The 17,688-nt window shown below is 50.3% G+C and overlaps 1 protein-coding gene across 1 annotated transcript; it reads left to right on the top strand.

Moving 5' to 3' along the window:
• Positions 1–4,106: 4,106 nt before the first annotated feature.
• LOC102049918 (cytochrome P450 3A29-like) lies at positions 4,107–17,276 on the top strand. The gene is made up of 13 exons (XM_005435644.3): positions 4,107–4,266; positions 5,257–5,350; positions 6,478–6,530; positions 7,665–7,764; positions 8,174–8,287; positions 8,901–8,989; positions 9,580–9,728; positions 10,217–10,344; positions 10,678–10,762; positions 11,730–11,890; positions 12,102–12,328; positions 13,800–13,962; positions 16,120–17,276. Exons 1-13 carry the CDS (start codon positions 4,196–4,198, stop codon positions 16,213–16,215), a joined length of 1,530 nt encoding a protein of 509 aa, XP_005435701.1. The 5' UTR covers positions 4,107–4,195; the 3' UTR covers positions 16,216–17,276.
• Positions 17,277–17,688: the final 412 nt, after the last annotated feature.

Here is a 17,688-nt window from a genome sequence, read left to right as displayed (position 1 = left end):
GGACTTCTCTCCCTTTGGCCTCCTTCAGTTCCACTGACCAGACAGTGGTAAAATCACCTCTCCTTTGCGGAGGACTGTGTAGTTTAATAGGTTTGTGTACCTGTCTCTCCGGGAGTTTTTACAAACACAAGGGGTTTTTGTTTTTGTTTGTCAGCCCCACTCCTCTGAAATTCCGCATGAAGTTTAATAACATCATCTACGCCCCATCAATTCAGTTGTCGTTTCCCCAGTTTCTCTAAGATGTATTGTTCCGTTTTTACAGCTGTGACACTACCAGTGACTGCAGCCAAATATCACAGCTCAAATCCCCTTCTGTTTGTGTTAACCATGGTGACCATCAGCTTTTCAATCTCCACCTATCTACTTTGCTTGGCCACCTGTCCCCTCTCCGCGCCAAGGAGCGCAGGGTGCTGACCGCAGTGGAAGGATGCTCTGTTCCTTGATGACAGTAACACAAACACAGGGAAAGCATCTGATGCGTGAAAACCAAGCGCCCTGCCACTGCTGCGATAAGGAGCGGTAGATAGCGTGCAAGTTAATATTGAGCCAGGATTGTTGCTGGGGTGGAGTGGCAGGAACAAATACGCCAGGAGCCACCACAGTGCAACAGACCACATGGTGGCCAGCAGACAAGCATGGGACCACTACGGGAGACCCTGCCATGGTGGGAAGTGGAGGTCACACTGAGTAACCCCTCCTCTCCCCAGGGTATGAGAATACATAGTCTTTTTATAGCATTGTGCATAACCCCAGGGCTTCTGCAAGCCTCTTCAGACTTCTTGGGTTTTCTTATTAATGGGGAAAGCAATGGCACTGTGTTGGTGTCAGTTAGAAGGGTGATGTCAGAGGGGCTGAGGCCACTTCTGCTCATGACCCAGAGGAGAAGGCTCCTTTTGGACCACTCTGGGTCCTCCACAGGTACAGATCATTAATTAACCCTAGAGACATCACTAGGGCTGTAAACCATCTCTGTCTTCTAATATATAACCATGCCCGCAGCCCAGTGCATCGAAGAGGTCACTGGCCGCTGATGTGACTCTTACCGATGGGGTTTAACAGCTCTCAGAGACATTTCCTATTAAACAAGTTATTACCCGAAATGGGAGAGGGGGGAGAAGAAGTGACAATTTTGTGAAACAGGTGAAATTAGAAGAAGCATTGATGTCAGCTCACTGCTGCTGCTGCTGCTATTTTTCACTTGGTTTAGCCCATCTGCTGCCCGAGCATGGTGGGGAGCAGTCTTTGCTCCCCCTTTCCGTACCACAAGAGGTTTTTCTTGAGTCATCAGCCTTGGACAGACAAGAGCTGTGTCGCCTAAACTTGAGCAACTTTCTCCTTTTCTCTTAGACAAGTTGCTGGGATGCTGCAGCAGTCTCACCTGCAGCGCTGCTGTGTGGTTTGCTTGCCCACAATGCTAAAACCCTCGAAATGTTGCCAGGAGAGATGATGTGGAGAGCCTTCCCCTCTGCTTGACCCCTCCTGGGTGCTGTTTCAGTGATACTCACATTAAAAAAATATTCTCTGTAATACCATTGCATTTGGTCCAAAAGGCTGCGTAAGTATAAAAGCATCACTTTAATACATTCAATTTGTATAAAATTATGCAACAATGAACGTTCAGGATTGCCCACCTGCAGCTCTGAGCTGCAGTAGCAATTTTGGCTGCGGGGTGGACTTTTTACCAGCTATGATATTCCAAAATCTGTGGAGCTAGGGAGACAGCAGCACTCCAAGAGACATGCAAAAAAAAGAGAAAAAATCTCTGGTGCATAAGGAGTTTGCAGAAGTTCCCCAGCCACACGCGCACCCCATGGCTGTGGCTGCCATCAGGGATGCTGCAGGGCCAAGCGGCAGCAGCCATACGCGGTAACATCCCCGCCACCAGCCTGCATCTCCTCGGAGCTCACCGCTTCATCACCGTAGGGTCATGGGGAGGTTAGCAGAGCGTGTCGCTGCCGGGAAGTGCTCCTGATGTGAAATGGGTCAGGGTGATGTGTCACTGTCCCCCCTGCCCAGCTGTGTGATGGAGCACTGAAAGGTTCAATAGGGCTCTGCACCCCATTTTCTCCTTAGTGTCACCTCTTGATCAGTAGATTGCTCCTGCTTAAAACTGCTTTGGACAAACGAGCAGGCTCCTGGCATGTGTTCTTTCCTTGTTCTCCTCTGAAGTTTGGCTTTGCCTCAGTTTCTGTCTGAAGAGAGGAGAAAATACTGACCCACGAACCCGCTTCCTGCTGCCAAATGGCCATGGCTGTTAGCAGAGCTTATTGAGAAACCAAAGGGTTTGTGCAGGGGAAGAAATACAGCTAATCCCAGCTGGCGAGCCGCTGCCCCAGCACCTCCAGCCTCTCATCACTGTTCTTGATGGCCCTCTGGCATGGGATGCTGCAAGGGGGAGAACCAGCCTGTGGATGCAACAACAAGGGATAACTCCCAGGGTGTGACCACTTCAAGGTGTCTTTTGAGGGGGAGACCCCATAAAATGGAGACTAAGGTTCGTGCCACAGCATGCTGCCGGGGTTCAGCTCTTCAGAGCAGCCTGGGCAAGCAGGAATCAGGCATGCACCTCCTCCCTAAACTGGTTAATTGATTACCGCCAGCCAGTGATTGTGTGAATCACTGTGAAGCTGGGCACATCTGAGATGTTGTCCTACCAAAAACAGCAGCACTGCCACCCGGCTCTGCCACATGGGTGTGGAGGTGACCTCTGGACTCACTGGTGGCTTGATGTGTTTTATGAGGCAAAATAAATATTTGGGCAGGGGCAAAAAAATACTGCTGGCCTGTGGGCACGGCCGCGTGTGATCTGCCTGCACTGACTGGCAGGTGATTGCAGAAGCACTTGGGTTTCTTCAAGGCTGAGTGTGCCAAAGGCACAACCACGATGCCTGGTGCTGGGGAGCGTGGTGTGCGCGTGGGTCCCTCAGCTGCGTCTGGTTCCCTCCTGGCCGTGTGAGTCTACTGGTGGCCTCAGGGGACACAGGGAAGGGGACCGCACTGGACAGCACAGAGGAGACTCGTGGCCCTTCCTGGTGTGATGGGGACAAAGGAGACCATGTCCTGATCCATCCCCACAGCCACCCACTGGCACGGGGAGTTTGCACACGCTGTAAGTAAACTGGCCGGAGGCTGCACTGCACGCAGGGTGTAATGCACCTTCCCTCCCTCTCCAGCAGAAAGCAGCAGGTCCCGTGGGTGTTCTGGGGGGGCCGCTGAGCTGCCTACAGCCAAATATCAAAAGTCATCTTGTGCAACCTGGGGCAAAAGGGAAAGGGGAACCCAGCCCTAAATGCTGTGGCTGGGGAGCGCCGGTGCTGGCTGACCTCCTTGCGAGCGCAGTGCTCACCATGCCAGCAGATGGCTGCGTCCTCAGCACCTCCTGCCCACGTGCCCATGCCCTGGCAGCTTCCTGGGGCTCGAGGCGCTGGCAGCAAAGCCACCGATCTGGTGGGACACCAGGCAGAGCTCCCATCGGCTGGGGTGTGAGCAAGGTTGTGCCGTCACAGGACCCAGTGCTTTTCCCCACTGAGCCTGAGGTCCAGAGGGCTCTGCCTGAGGATAACAGAGCCCTTTCAGCCTGGGCAAGTGTTTCCTGGCAGGTTTGTCTCCTCCAGCCCCTTCCTCCTGAACCCTAAATAAAATGGTAAATGGGGATGGGAGGCACAAGGGAAGGTATATCTGCACAGCCAGAAATCCGGCAGGAGACGGAGGAGGGGAGTGGGGGGAAGGACAGCAGCAGTTCCTTGGCCCTCCTGATTATACCCCTCAGTAAAAGCGATGAAGCCAGCAAAAGCAAAACTGGACAGGCTAAGGGGGAGCAAGTCTGGTTCAGCATCACTGCTGCTGCAGGAACAGCCAGGGCCCCCCTCAGCCCCACGTGAAGCTCGTGGCTGTCAGGAGAGAGGCAGGTGGAAGAAGTTAAGGCAGCCGGCAAACTTTGCTACCTTTTCCTCTTGTAAAAACTGTCGTCTCAGCAGTTTCCAATCTCTAGATTTGTGGGGCTGGGCATCTTGTTGGCAGCCCAATCCAGGGAGAAAACTGCCCAAGGGTTAGAGTTTGAGCAACCCAGCAAACAAGACATCTCCTCCCCTGTCATGTGAGCTGGCTGTGCCTAAAGGCCAGGGGGAAAAGGTTCATAAACAGAGGCTGTGGCTTCACAGGAGATAAACGCTCTCAGGGCAGGCTGGGAGACACAATGGATCTCTTGCCAAACTTTTCTTTTGTCACTTGGCTGCTCCTCATCATCTTCCTTAGCCTTCTGGTCCTGTAAGTAGAGGCTGGTCCCCCAGGGTGACAGGGAGGAGCAGAACCCTGTGCCTGCAGCTGGGGAGGGGGTTGAGGCCATCATCCTTGGAATGAAGTGCCCAAGTTCATGAATTAGTGTTAAAAACTCATCCTCAGTTTTCCTGGAGTACCTTTGGGGCAGAGCCAGGGCTCATAAAGGGGGGCTGCAGGGCTCCCCGTGCCCTCCCTGCGCCAGCTGGAGGGGAAGGAGGGAGCTGGGCTGGGGGGGGGAGGGAAGCAGAAGGGAACTTCTTGACTTTCTTGCTTTTCTCAGCAGATCCAAAAGGAAAAGTAACTTCCACATTTGTAACCGCAGCGAGCTCTTGTTGGCTGCAAAGGCGACAGGGTGTCCTTGGGCTCTGCAGGCTGGGAGCAGGGCAGTGGGTGATGTCTGTGTCTGCCTGTGCCAGCAGAAGCCCCCACTTAAATAGTTATGTTGGCAAAATTGCCCTTTTTGCTGATGTCGCTCAGGGGAGCTGTAGTGAGCTATACGGGCAAAAACTTAATTTTGCTGTTGTAATTTATGTCCCTGCAAGGCTGCTGTGCTACTGTGGCTCTACCTGAGCATTGCAGCAGGGCTTTGCAAAGCCAGACACAGGGGCAGGTCTCAGCTGGAGAACCTCATCCCTCTGAGACCTCTCCCCAGTCCCCTGAGCGACAGCTGTCTGATGGGGGGAACTGCATGAGGCCCCCAGGCATGGCCGATGTGCCCAGCGAGCACAGCGAGTTTGCCAAGGCTGGGCTGCAGCTCCTTTCAGCCCTTGTACCAAAATGTACCCCAAATTATCTCAGACCCCGAGTAATCCTGCACTTGCTGCAGGAAGAGAGTATCCTCAGCAGGGCTGCTGCTCCATGATGTCAGCTTTCTCTGGGTAGCAGGAACAAGTTGTTGAAGCTGTTCACTGCGCTCAGTATGAATAATCTTCTCTTTTTCATTGCATAAATGCATCTCACATGCTTTTTGCTTGGCAGCTATGGGATATGGCCTTTCCAGACCTTCAAGAAGCTGGGCATTCCCGGCCCACGGCCTCTGCCATTTTTGGGAACTTTCCTGGCGTACCGGCATGTAAGTACTGGCAGCTGTTGTTCCATATCTGCCTTAGATTCTTACTTGTAGCTGGTGTTGTTTTTTCCATCCTTTGGGCATCTCTTTCCTCTGCCCTTGATTCAGTCGGATGGAAATGATGCTTTCAGGTAGGAAGCTCTTTGGACACACAGAGAACACAAAAATTCAGGTTGGCCTGGATGAGGCGTGCTGTGTTTTTCAACTGCTTTGTAGTTTAAGTTATTAGTTTCTCCCTGGATTTCTACCTGCTCCCCAGCAGCTGAAGTACTGTTGGAAACAAACAAACAAAAAATATTGGACATATGCCTCAGACTTCTAATTTCTGAGACCTGCATGGTTCTTTCTGCTTTTTGTCATGCCTGTGAACAGGCTGAACTAACCCCAGCAATGCCCCATCCAGCCACTTGCTGTTGGGCCAGCCTGAGACTAAGCCAAGACAAATAGATTTCTAAATAAAAAAAAGATATTATCAAGTTACCCAACATTACCAAACAACTAGGTAGTAGCTGGTCCCAGGTACCTGACTGCAAATGGAGAACAAAATGCATTAGCTTCAGCAAAAAAGGTGTTTTACCTTGCGTTTGCTGGGTTTACAGCATGCACACGGTCTCTTACTAATGGTTTAGTTGATGCATGGTGAGTGTTATGTGTCCCATAAGTTTTATCCTTACATGTACTATCAGTTAAAACCTTAAAGGAAACAAAGCAAAACAAAACAAGCCATCATCACTCTGGTTCAGTAACTGCAGTGGAAAATCTCATGAGGACAAGACAATCGCAGCTCTAACTCTTTGAGCTGAAGGTGAAAGGACACCCCGGGATCTAGCCCTGCCTGCTGACTCTGCTCATGCTCAAACTGTGCACCCTGTCAGACCTTCTCTTCCTTACATTTTTAGCTCAGGTTGGCTAGTGGAAGTTGAAAGTTTTTTGGTTTTTTCTTTCTGCTCTATTTTTTCCCTCCAGCACAAGTGTCCCCTAAGTGTCTACGCAACTCTTTTGAGCTGCCATGCACCCCCCAACCTCTGCTGCTTGCAGTGGGTCTGTGGGATGCACCGCTCTGCCAGCTGTGACCGGCTTTCATCGCTCTTCACTGGCAAACTGTTCGTTTCTCCTTTCTTCTTTTGCAGGGAGTCCTGAATTTCGATCAGCTATGCTTTGAAAAGTATGGCAAAATCTGGGGGTGAGTTTCATTCTGCAGAACAAAACTGCCTGTTTGGGGTGCTCCGTGGCCCCAAAATAGAATGGGAAAAGGTATGTTGCTACCGTGTCTCAGCACTGTAATTCCAGCAGTGACGGCTTGGGAAAATCCAGGTTCACCACCGAGAAAGTCTTCCAGCCATCTCTCCAGGGCTTCTCTCCTGCTGGGACTGCAGTACAGCGTGAGGGCTGGGATGGCGGTGGCCAGTTTGGAGGGTCGTTTGTTTGCCTAAGCTTTGAAAATAACCTCCACTGCTCGGTGTCAAACTGAGCCTTGTGCCTTTGAAGCTGCTCTTCTGTCTGTCTGGAGCAGAAAGCAAGCTGCAGGCTGCCACAGTGTTTTTCATCTCGGTCTGGGCTTTTCCCAGAGCTGGGGCAGGAGTTACCTTTCAACCAGCCCCCCACTCCCTGCACAGCGCTGGTTTTGTGCAGGGGCCTCTTATCGTGCTTCTACTGAGAACCTCTCAAACCGAAGCAAAACTGTGCAAAAAAAAAAAATCCTGGGAGGCTTCAGGAAACCTAGCGCATTTTTTCGACAGATTAAATGTTCTCAAGCCTCTTGAAGATGGCAGCTTCCCTCGGCTGTGGCCCAAGGCTCCCTGCCCTTTAGCTCACACCACAGCTTTTAAGTTTTTCTGTCTCTGTTGATTGGAAAATGGAGGAGACAGATGAGTTTTTCCCCTCTCGTTGCCTCATAGGCCAGGCAGGGAAATCTCTTTACCCCACAGGTGGGCTGTTCGGTGTGGATTTATTGACTCCAGCTACCAATTGCAGCAGCAGAGCTCTGACAGCCCAAGTGCGGCGGATCAGTGTCGTGGCACAAGCCGCCTTTTATCTAAACCCACACTGCTTTGGCAACCCTTCATACCACAGACCATTCCTAGAAACGCTCATGCTGTCTGTGTTTGGCACCTTCTTTCCCTTTCTCCTGTTTTACTACATAATAAAACAGCTTCAGCCTCATCCCTTCGGCTGTTTTGTCAGAGGGGACCCAGCTGGCCCAGACCCTTTGGGCTCCAGCAGTCGGTGCGCATGGCTCTGGCCGCAGACAAAGCAGGCTGCTGGCGCTCCAGCTGACCATGAGCGAGGGACTGACCGTGGGTTTCTCTTGGCTTAGGATTTTTGATGGCAGGCAGCCTGTGCTGGCTGTTTTGGACCCCGTCCTCATCAAAAACATCCTGGTGAAAGAGTGCTATACCATTTTCACCAATCGCCGGGTAGGTATCTGGTTCCATGCTTTGCTCTCTGCTCCAGAGCACATGCAGCAAGAAGGAAAGAGTTTCTCCTTGGTTTCTTTATCCTTCTCTGAGCCCTTCAGCAAGTAGTTGTCCTCCATTGTGCAGCGGTTTATTGGTGGTACCAACAACAGAACTCTGCTAGGGGGGGTATAGAGGCCACTCTGGCTTGGACATCAGCCTGGATGTACCCTGGGCTGATGTCTTTATGACTCTTACATTATTGTTTCCATTTCTGTTTGAGGTAGAGCTGGTACAACTTCAGAGGCCACCTCAACACTCTGTGGTGGGGTCTTCTTTTGCATCTCTGTCATGTGGAAGGGGGCTGGAGACCTCCACCCATCTCCCTGTATAACCATGTCCTTTCTGCTGTAACATTCTCCCTGTGCAGAACTTCGGTCTCAACGGGATCCTGGAGTCAGCCCTCTTCAACGCTGAAGATGAGACGTGGAAAAGGATTCGTACTGTGCTGTCCCCAACCTTCACCAGCGGGAAGCTGAAGGAGGTAAAGCAGAGGCCACTGGTGCTTTGCATCAATAACCGGAGGAGGACTAGGCCGTTCCTGAGTGCAGAGCTTCCCCTCAAATTGGGAAGCCACCCCTTTCGTTAAGACCACATCCATCAGCACCCACATCCACCAGCACCTGCACTGTGGGATGCAGTTTGGCACCACAGTGGCTCTCTGTCACCATGGGAGGGGGCCAGGAGAAGGGTGTGGGGGGTGAAATGGCACACATGGTGTTGCAAGCTGAAGCCATTGGCCCTACGATCTGTGTTTTCTTCTTGCTGAGCACATCGCTCAGACTGTGGGTGCCCATTTTCCACACGCTCGGGAGCCATGGTCACTCCCAGCTGGAGTGGATGCTCAGCTGGAATAGGAGCTGCGTGTGGATTTTGGGAGGAGAATGTTGCTCAATCAGTCAGATGAGCTCTGTGGACTGATGATTAAGATGAGAGAAAGCAACGTCTGAGGCCTGGAAATGACACCTTCCCCTTGCCTGCCCTTCCTCCACGTGCCCAAGACTTGGCATGTCGCCGATGGCAGCGTGGAGCTGCCCAGCCTTGTCTGGGGGAGATGCAAGAGTCAACAGCGCCTTCTGCTTCGGTTTGCATTTCAGGTGTTCCCTATCATTAATCACTATGGTGAAAAACTAGTGAAAAACATTGAGAAGAAAGTGGCTAATGATGAGTTCGTGGCCATGAAGGAGTGAGTACCTGTGTGGGGCTGACAGGCAGGGGTTTGTATGGTGTGTTCAGCTTTGGAGAGCCTTTTCCATGCTGTGGCATAGATTCTTTGCCAACTCTGGAGGCAAACTCCATAGCGGTCATGGGCATGGTGTGTTCCTCAGCGGTGGGCTTGCTGTGCTCTGCTCTGCTCAAACGCAGTAGCTGTGCCGTGTTCCCCATTTCATTTTACTGGGGATGCACTTTGATGAAGGAGTAGGGCCCATTCCAGAAGCCCTTCAAGATGTGGTATTTTTGGATGTCATTTAAATCTCTTTTACAGATGGAAATCAGGAATCAGTCTTTGTTACCCTGGAGTGCAGTTCAGTGCTTTCCAACTACAGCCTAGGATTTTGGCACTGAGAAAAATTGGGAGATGAACGCAACTGGGGAAATTTGTGAGAATATAGTGATGGTTACTGCCAAATCAGGACAGGACCTACTATGTTAGGACTCTGCACTGAGTCCTTGATTAAAAGAGATTCCCCTTCTCAAGGATTGTTTGTACATGGGCTCTTACTCACTAACTCAGTTTGGGTTCCTCCCATTCACTCTCTTTTCTTCTCTACCTAGCATTTTTGGAGCCTACAGCATGGACGTGGTGGCCAGCACTTCCTTCAGTGTGAATATTGACTCCATGAGCAACCCCAATGACCCCTTTGTCACCAATATTAAGAAATTTCTCAAATTCAGTTTCCTAGACCCCAAGTTCATATTCTTAGGTATGACACACCTCATCTCATACAGCCCTGAATTGATGTTGGAGGTGGTGACCACCTGCGTTTCCTGGTAGTCCCCTTAGTAGCTTTGAGTCCTCTGTGCCATATGGAAGATGCTCAGCACTTTGCAGGATTAGCTTTACCCTAACAAGATCAGCGGAAATATTTCCTGAGGGAAACCACAGTCAAGGTTTGTATAGCCCATGTGGCTCTTTGCAGCATCCTCCCACAAGCAGAGACATGATGGAGAGCTGCTCTGTCACAGAGAGCTACACTTGGGGTGGCATTGTGGCTATGTAGTGACACAGAGAGGAAATTCTCAGGTGTTATTGAACGCCAGCCATTGTTAGGTAAAAAGAGAACTGAAGGCAAGAAAAAGCAAATTTTTGGGTCAGGATCCAGATTACCTCTCTCCTTTCTATGCTTTGTGCCAGTTTTGAGTTTCTTGGACCCTTTGAGCTAAACTGTGTTGTTCTTTTCTCTCCTTTTAGTGCTGTTTCCCTTCGTTATCCCAGTGCTGGAAAGGATGAATGTCTCTCTCTTACCCTCAGAGGTCACGAACTTTTTCAGCAGCGTCTTCCTAAAAATGAAGAAGGAACGGGAAAAGGGCGGCAGCACGGTAAGTCCTGCCCAGGTGGCCTCTTCTCTTCACTGTGCTGTCCTTCTGAGTGCAGAGGGACCTGGTGGTGTCTTCAGAAGCCGTAGTTTATGGTCAACTCTGCATACCAACTCCCAGCTCAACAAACCTGGGGAGGGCCAGTAACACGCCCTGCCTGAAATTCCACGTGGAGAAAGTATCTGTGTTCGTAGAGGGTCTCCAGCCTGGCCCCCAGCGTGCAGCGAAGCTGTGAGCCCACCGCTGGGGCTGGGAATGGAGCGGGTGTCTCAGCAAGGATTTTGGTTTGCCTCCTCCCCACTCCCATCTGCTCTGACCGCCTCTGTCTCTCCCCAGGACCGGGTGGATTTCCTGCAGCTCATGGTTGACTCGCAGAGCTCACATGACAGCTCCAAGTCTGCCGAGACCAACCTGTACAAATGTATGTCCTGAGATCTGTCCTCCTCTTGGCAGAAAGTGTGGTGGTGCCTCAGGCAGCTGAAGGAAGTAGGAGAGGATTTCAGTCATAATCCTGCAGGAGATCCAAGGTCTCAGTAGTGGGGCTGTAATGATACACTTATCAACCAAATTTAATTTTATCCCATTTCCTGGGATAAATCCTGGGGTCTGTTTGTGCAACAAAGAGCAAACATAGTGAATATCTCCTTATTCCCGTTTCTTATTTTATCTTCTCTGAAGGCCAGCTACGTTGGCTGTATTTCTTAAAGCATACAAAGCACAGATGCTGCATGTACCTTGCTCATCTGTGAGCTCATCTCTGTTCCTCATCCTAGGTAAACTGTTAGATTTAGAAAATAACAGCTCAGCCAAGGCATAGCCCCAGTCTACCAACCTCAATCAAGGCAGGATGCTTATAAACTGCTGAGGTGCCAGGGCGGTGTTTGTACGACACCCTGCACTGCAGGCTGCACCCCAGCAGTGCTCGGATGCTACAGCAGCGCCAGCGTTAAACCCTCTGTTGTCCTTATGGCCACTGCCCCATCATGCTCAGAGCTGCTAACGCCTCAGCAGCATGAGGCTCATGGCAGAGGAGCTGCTGGACATCTCTTCATCACTACCTTTTCCTGGCACGTGCCCCTTTGTTTTTTTTCTTGGTTGTTTTTGTCGGGTTTTTTTGGCTCAGAGCACCATCCCAGAAGACAGCAGAGACTTTCTGAGTCAGGCTTAGGCTGCACACACTTTGATTCTGCTCTTAAAGAAACTAACTGATGTTGACGGCAGTTTTCTGGCCGCACAGCGGTGCCAGATGCCCCGTTGTGGTACTAGAGGGTTAGCAGCGGTTTAGTTATGATCAGCATTACCTAGACTGATGGGTGGGATCCTGAATTCCCAAGGGTTAACGACCATAGTTTTCAGCTTCTTTCATGTGCTTCTCTGCTTCTTTTCAGCATTAAGTGATGAGGAGATTCTGGCCCAAGCTCTTATCTTCGTCTTCGCCGGTTACGAGACCAGCAGCTCCACTCTCAGTTACATATCATATAACCTGGCCACCCACCCTGACGTGCAGCAGCGACTGCAGGAGGAGATCGATGCGAACCTGCCCAACAAGGTAAAGGAGGGTGGGGAGATGCTGGGGTTCATCCCGCCTGTGCCTTGGAGACCCTGAGCCAAAAGCCAGGCTGGAAACAACACGGAGTGGAGGAGGTGCGAGCACTGAGCTCCCCTTCCCCTGGTCTCCCACACCTGAAGGGGAGGCATGGAGGTGGTGCTGGGGATTGACATGTTCACATGTTCACAGCCATCCTGACTCCTCTTCCCAGGCTGCTCCCATGTACAACACCATCATGCAGATGGAGTACCTCGATATGGTGGTGAACGAATCCCTCCGGCTCTTCCCCCCCGTGGGCCGTATTGAGAGGGTCTGCAAAAAGACAGTAGAGCTCAACAGTGTGACTATCCCAAAGGGCATGGTGGTCCTGATCCCCGCCTATGTGCTGCATCGTGACCCGGGATACTGGCCGGAGCCGGAGGAGTTCAGGCCTGAGAGGTGAGGGCTGGAGGGGGGGAATAGCTGCACACTCACCCTTGGCCCTGGGAGTGGAAATGGCAGCACAAGTGGGGAATGCATGATTATAACATTTAAATTAGGCATTTATCATTGTCTGACATCTAGTCCCAGCATTACCGTGAGGGGAGTTTTATGATCTACATCCATAAACTGTGCATGGAATTTAATTAACTGCATTGAAGGGAACGACAGTGAGAGCAGCTCCCAGCAGCTGTAACACTGAGGGGTTTATGGGCAGATATTAAAACCAGAACCATTGGGTGACTGGCACAATGCCGTGCAAATCAGCAGTGGAAGGGCAAAGACAGGGAGGAAATAAAACTTAATTTTTCAACTCAAGTCATGAAACAATCCTTGCTTAGGAGTCTCTGTCGGACCCTGTGAAATGAGGCAATAGCCCACAGCAGACCTGGGGGGCCCTGGACCTGCTGGGCTTCAGGTGGCCACGAAGATGCTGAGGGCTGGTCCAGAGAGAGCAGGACCAGATCTGTGCCCTAGCACCAGGGGTTGCAGTACCCCAGGGAGCTAACCCCGCTGTGGGGATGTGACGACCTTTAGAACAAAACATGGCGCAGTATCAGGCAGAAGTTAGGGAGGGAGATGGGTGCTGCTGAAATCACCTATGGACCTCTATGGTCACCTGGGGTCGAATGCAGAAGGAACCACACAAATAAGGGTACTCTGGCAATGGGCAGGGTACACCAGTTGCTCCAGTAGCTGCATGCTTATGCCAGCTGACAAACCAGGCATGGATAGCTGGACAGGAGCTCTGTAGGGATCACTTGTCTTGCTGGGAGTTCATCAGAGGCATGTGCTGGTGTCTCAGTAGCAAGACACTTCGTGGCTGACTTAGCGTGGCAGAGGTTTGTACCTGGACCTCATGCACCAGGCATGAAAAGCTTTCTGACATGAAAACTACCTGATCACTAAGAAGTGTGACTGAAAATGCTCAGCGACAAATTTCTCTGTGAAGCTGATTGTTCTTCCCTGTTTTTCATGATGAGGAGAGGAATGGCTGGCATGTCTCAAAAGCAACCCTGCCTTTAGTCACGCAGGGGGAGAACGTCTTTGTGTTCGCTCAGTCCTTTGATCTAAAGGGAAGACGTGAAGCTGTAGACCTGTGTGGTTTAGGGTTTGAAATCTGGGTTCAGTTTTTGAGCTGAGAGGGAGTTCTGAGAAAGGAGTCATTATGAAATGCATTAGCATATTGCAGGTATTCCCTGTTCACCTGATGCACCTGGAGAGGCACAACCAACTCCAAGCAGCAGGATAAAAGCAGGAGCATAATGTATCTATTGAGACAGAAATAAGGGGCTTAGCTGGGTTTGTCTAACACGCATAGAAACACAAAAAGCTTTTGCTTTCCTAGACCCCTCATCGCTGCAGACCTGCAAGCTGACACATGCTGGAACAGCAGCTCTTTCTAACTTTTTTTCCTGGTTGTAATCAGGTTCAGCAAAGAGAGCAAAGTGTCTATTGACCCCTACACCTTCCTGCCGTTTGGGGCTGGCCCCAGGAACTGCATAGGAATGAGGTTTGCTCTCCTCATGGTGAAAGTTGCTGTGGTCGTCCTGTTGCAAAACTTCTCATTCAGAACCTGCAAAGACACTCCGGTGAGGATATGGGATGTGTTTCATTATCTGCCCTTTAGTCCCACTGATACGGTCCTGTGCACCTCTCAGGACAAGCAGGGAACTTCCTCTCATGCACATTAAATTCCTCTTTTCCCCGAGGAGTGCAGAGACTTCAGGACTGCTGAACCTTGTCTGCAGACTTGGCTTTTACTACTTCACGCAGAGATCGGGGAGAAAGATTTCACTGTGGATTAGAGTGGCATATGGGAATAACTGTATTTAAATCTCCTCAGTTAATTTAAATGGTTCACCACAAGTTACTGATATATTTTTCTAAGCCTCTACAGAAGCAATTTTAATGTTGGAATACGTCAGGCTGAAATCCCTGCAGTCCTCTGCTTCTCTCTGGAGGCACCGAAGCTCTAGGAGGTGCTTGTTCCCCTGTGCTGCGTGGCCAGGCTGCCTTGGCCTGGCTTAGGAAGACCCTGCTCCAGAGAGCAGGGAGGATATATCCCCCCAGCCACCCCAAAGCTCTGCTTTGCAGCACAGGCATGGCTGCTCTCTGTGAGAGATCCCAAGGCACCAAAATTCATCTCCTGTGGGCCACCAGGCAGCCTCAGAAGGGTGACAATTTCCAAGCAAGCACAATCTGAGCTAAATTTGAATTGGCGACCTGCTCCCCCTTTGAGATTGTGCAGGATCCCAGCAGGCTTTGGCTTTGCCCAGGATCCCAGTGAACGTGACATGCGGTACTGGTGGGACAGACCCCACAAGCTGGGGCTGTCTGACCCGAAGTCAGTGCCATGGCTGTGGGAAATTCCACGTTAATCAGGCCCTCCCGAAAACACGGCAGCTCCTGGTCGCTCACAGGCGGGTAGCACTGTGGTTGGTGCTGGTTTCCAGCCCCCACCCGGCTTTCTGCACTGACGGCTGCAAAAAGGAGGTGGCACTAATGCATTTCGTTCACGAGGAGAGCTGGAGAAATCAGAGCAAAGGGGGCAGCAAGTGTATTCAAAGGACATTTGTTGTAAGAAACGGAAAAACCCTTATTAAATTATTACTTGGCACAGGTGCTCAGCTGGAAATCTCTGCAGATTCAGATTGCAACTCAACTAGTAACCTGGAGGTGAAAGACTGTAATAGTCCATTAACAATGCAGTGACCTATCCACCCTCCCCCAAGTCTAATGACATTTTTCTAGTCCTCTGCAATCCATAAAATTGATTCTTTTTATAACTGCCTTTAATTAAAAGGAGGCAAGTTAAATATGTATTGTATTATTGGTGCCCATAGGTTTATGGGGCTCTTTCAGCCCTTCTTTCTACAGAAGATGTCATGTACATCAGATCAGAGCAGGAGGGAAAAATCTGTGCTTGAACATCCCTTTGGAATATGGATATGGAAGTTGCAGCCTCCTCTCACTCCTCCGCTGATGGCACATTGGGCTCTGAGCCACATTGCTTAAATTTCCTGAAACAAAGCTTACTGGGATACAAGGATTTTAATGTAGCTTGTCGGGCGGGGGGTGTACCAGCCTTGTCCTGACGGGGAGAAGGAGGGCTGGAATACCAGCAGCATCAAATCGATGGAGGAGACCTGGTAAAACACTCTTCCCTCCCTTGCACAATGACTCCCTCCAACACCTGCTTTCAATGTCCTTTTTATTGAGATTTCCAGCATACCCCATGGGAGCCCTGCGCTTTTCGGTGTGAGGATGCTTTTTCTTTGGTACTCAGTCTGAGCAGCAATCTGAGTTTCATTCTTGCTGGCGAGCTTACTGCTCCTCCAGCTCCCATTACGATCTAGCTCCCCTTAGCGCTGACACTCTTCAGCATTAAACAAAACGGTACTGCGTGCCCCTCCTTAGCTGCAACTCTCCGGATCGATTTTGGCTGCTTTTCCCTCCAGTGTAGTCTGTTGGTCAGTGCACCAAGCTCTTCTGATCATGCCATGCAAAAGTCAGGATTCACTAACCAGTTTATTCAAGAGCTGAGGGCTATGAAACCACAGCTTGTGGGTGTTTTGCACAAGCAACAGTGATAGCTATATGTACACCCGTAAGTTAGGAAATGCATTGAAAACAAGGGGTGACCGAGATGTATGTGGGCTGTAGGGGTCCTGTCGGTGTCATGACTGTATATTTTCCCAGCTGACATGGCAATTTTTTGTGGGTTTTTTTTTTTCCTCCTGCTCAAGATCCCTCTGGTTCTGGATACAAAAGGTATCATGCAACCGAAGAAGCCCATCATCCTGAAGATGGTCCCCAGAGCCCACACTGACCTGGAGAAGTGAAGGAAGCAGGAAGAGCTCAGAGACTTTTGTTTGATGATGCCTCCCCTAACTCTGGAGAGGAGACCCAGACTGATGTGTGTGCTGTCGCATCGTCAGTGGTGTGACCCCCCCCACTTCACAACAGGGCATTAGGGATTTGGCTCAGCATAATTACATGAGCATTATCCTAAAGAACACGAGCCGCAGATCCTGCTGTCCCTGATCACGATAGGCATTTTGCAAGACCATTTGCACTCAAGTTATTTGGGCATTTTTTTCTCTCCCTCTGAAGAGGCACTTTTCTAAGCAATTTGATTCCAGACACTGTCAGTCTCTTCTGGCAGTGTAATTTAAATCAAGATAGGGAGAGCAAATTGCACATAGTTAAGTAATGCTACCATTGCTCCTGTTCCTACTGCCTGCTGGGTGACTCTCTCTGTCTTCTGGTTTTATTCTCCTGGGAATGCAGAGTTGTCCAGGACTATTTCCTCAGCTGTGTGCTATGACCCTAACAAGTGTTAAAATGGTCACATCCTTGCAGGAATGAACGCCTGCAGCAAAGTTTCTGATGATGATTTATTTAGATTTTCTTATGATTTTCGATGGCTTTTGCGTGATTTAGAGTGCAGATGAGTTAACTGGAGGAGCTCAGAGACAAGCAGTTACCCCCAATGGCTGGAGATTTACAGAGTGGGAGAGAAGTGCCCCGCATGTGTTTCTGGGTTGTTTGCTTATTTTACCACAGGCTGCAGCCACCTCCCGTAGAAGGGACTGTCAACACAGCCACCATCTATACTGCTGTCAGGACACTTTTTAGTCTCTGATTGATATTAGGCAATTTTAAGACCAACTTAACTGGATTAAAGGTGCAGGCTGCAGCACTAAGAGCCTTCAGATGTCCTGAAGAACCCTGATCTGGAAGGAAGGTGTTGCCTTTGGCTATTGAGAGCTGGAGAGTCCTGCTAGACTTTGGCATTTTTGTAGATTCTAGAAGACCCGTATGCTCACATTTCACGTTATTCCTCCAGAAACTGGTACTGGAGGGCTAACTGCAATAAAAAGCCTGCTCCCTTCTTCTGTAACTGATGCCAGTCTCCACTCTTTTCTCCGTACACAAGTGAATCCACGTGTAGGTCTCATAAGCCATTGGCCAGACAGCGATGTGGTCCCATCACCTCTCCCAGCTGGGCTCCCTGACTTTGACAGGATCCTCAAAGGATCCTCAAAAATCAGTGCCACAGAGTGGAGATAGTTCTCTTTTGCCGTTCTTTCTTCCACTGTCACCTTCTAGCACCACAAATAACTGCGGGTGCGGGTCTTGCTAGTTTCAGCTAAGCGTTTGTCCTTCCATTAGAGGGCTTTGATCCCAGCATCTGCTCCATGCTGCAGACCAGCTCACCTCATACAGGGTTTGAAGTGTTCTCCATGCTCTCCTGAACAGCTCATGCATCTGCTTTGCTTGTACCCTTCCACAGGAGGATGTCTTCTGCTTCC

The sequence above is a fragment of the Falco cherrug genome, chromosome 4 (genome assembly GCF_023634085.1).
Source record: "Falco cherrug isolate bFalChe1 chromosome 4, bFalChe1.pri, whole genome shotgun sequence".
Classification (NCBI taxonomy): domain Eukaryota; kingdom Metazoa; phylum Chordata; class Aves; order Falconiformes; family Falconidae; genus Falco; species Falco cherrug.
The sequence above is the reverse complement of the archived record's forward strand: the minus strand, read 5'-3'. Positions and strand labels throughout refer to the sequence as shown.

What these genes read in the sequence shown, in the direction of transcription:
- LOC102049918 (XM_005435644.3), top strand. Translation starts at nt 4,196, where the DNA reads ATGGATCTCTTGCCAAACTTTTCTTTTGTCACTTGGCTGCTCCTCATC. An exon ending in GAGGAGTTCAGGCCTGAGAG is followed by an intron (nt 12,329 to 13,799) that starts GTGAGGGCTGGA and finishes GGTTGTAATCAG; the next exon opens with GTTCAGCAAAGAGAGCAAAG. An exon ending in GAACCTGCAAAGACACTCCG is followed by an intron (nt 13,963 to 16,119) that starts GTGAGGATATGG and finishes CTCCTGCTCAAG; the next exon opens with ATCCCTCTGGTTCTGGATAC.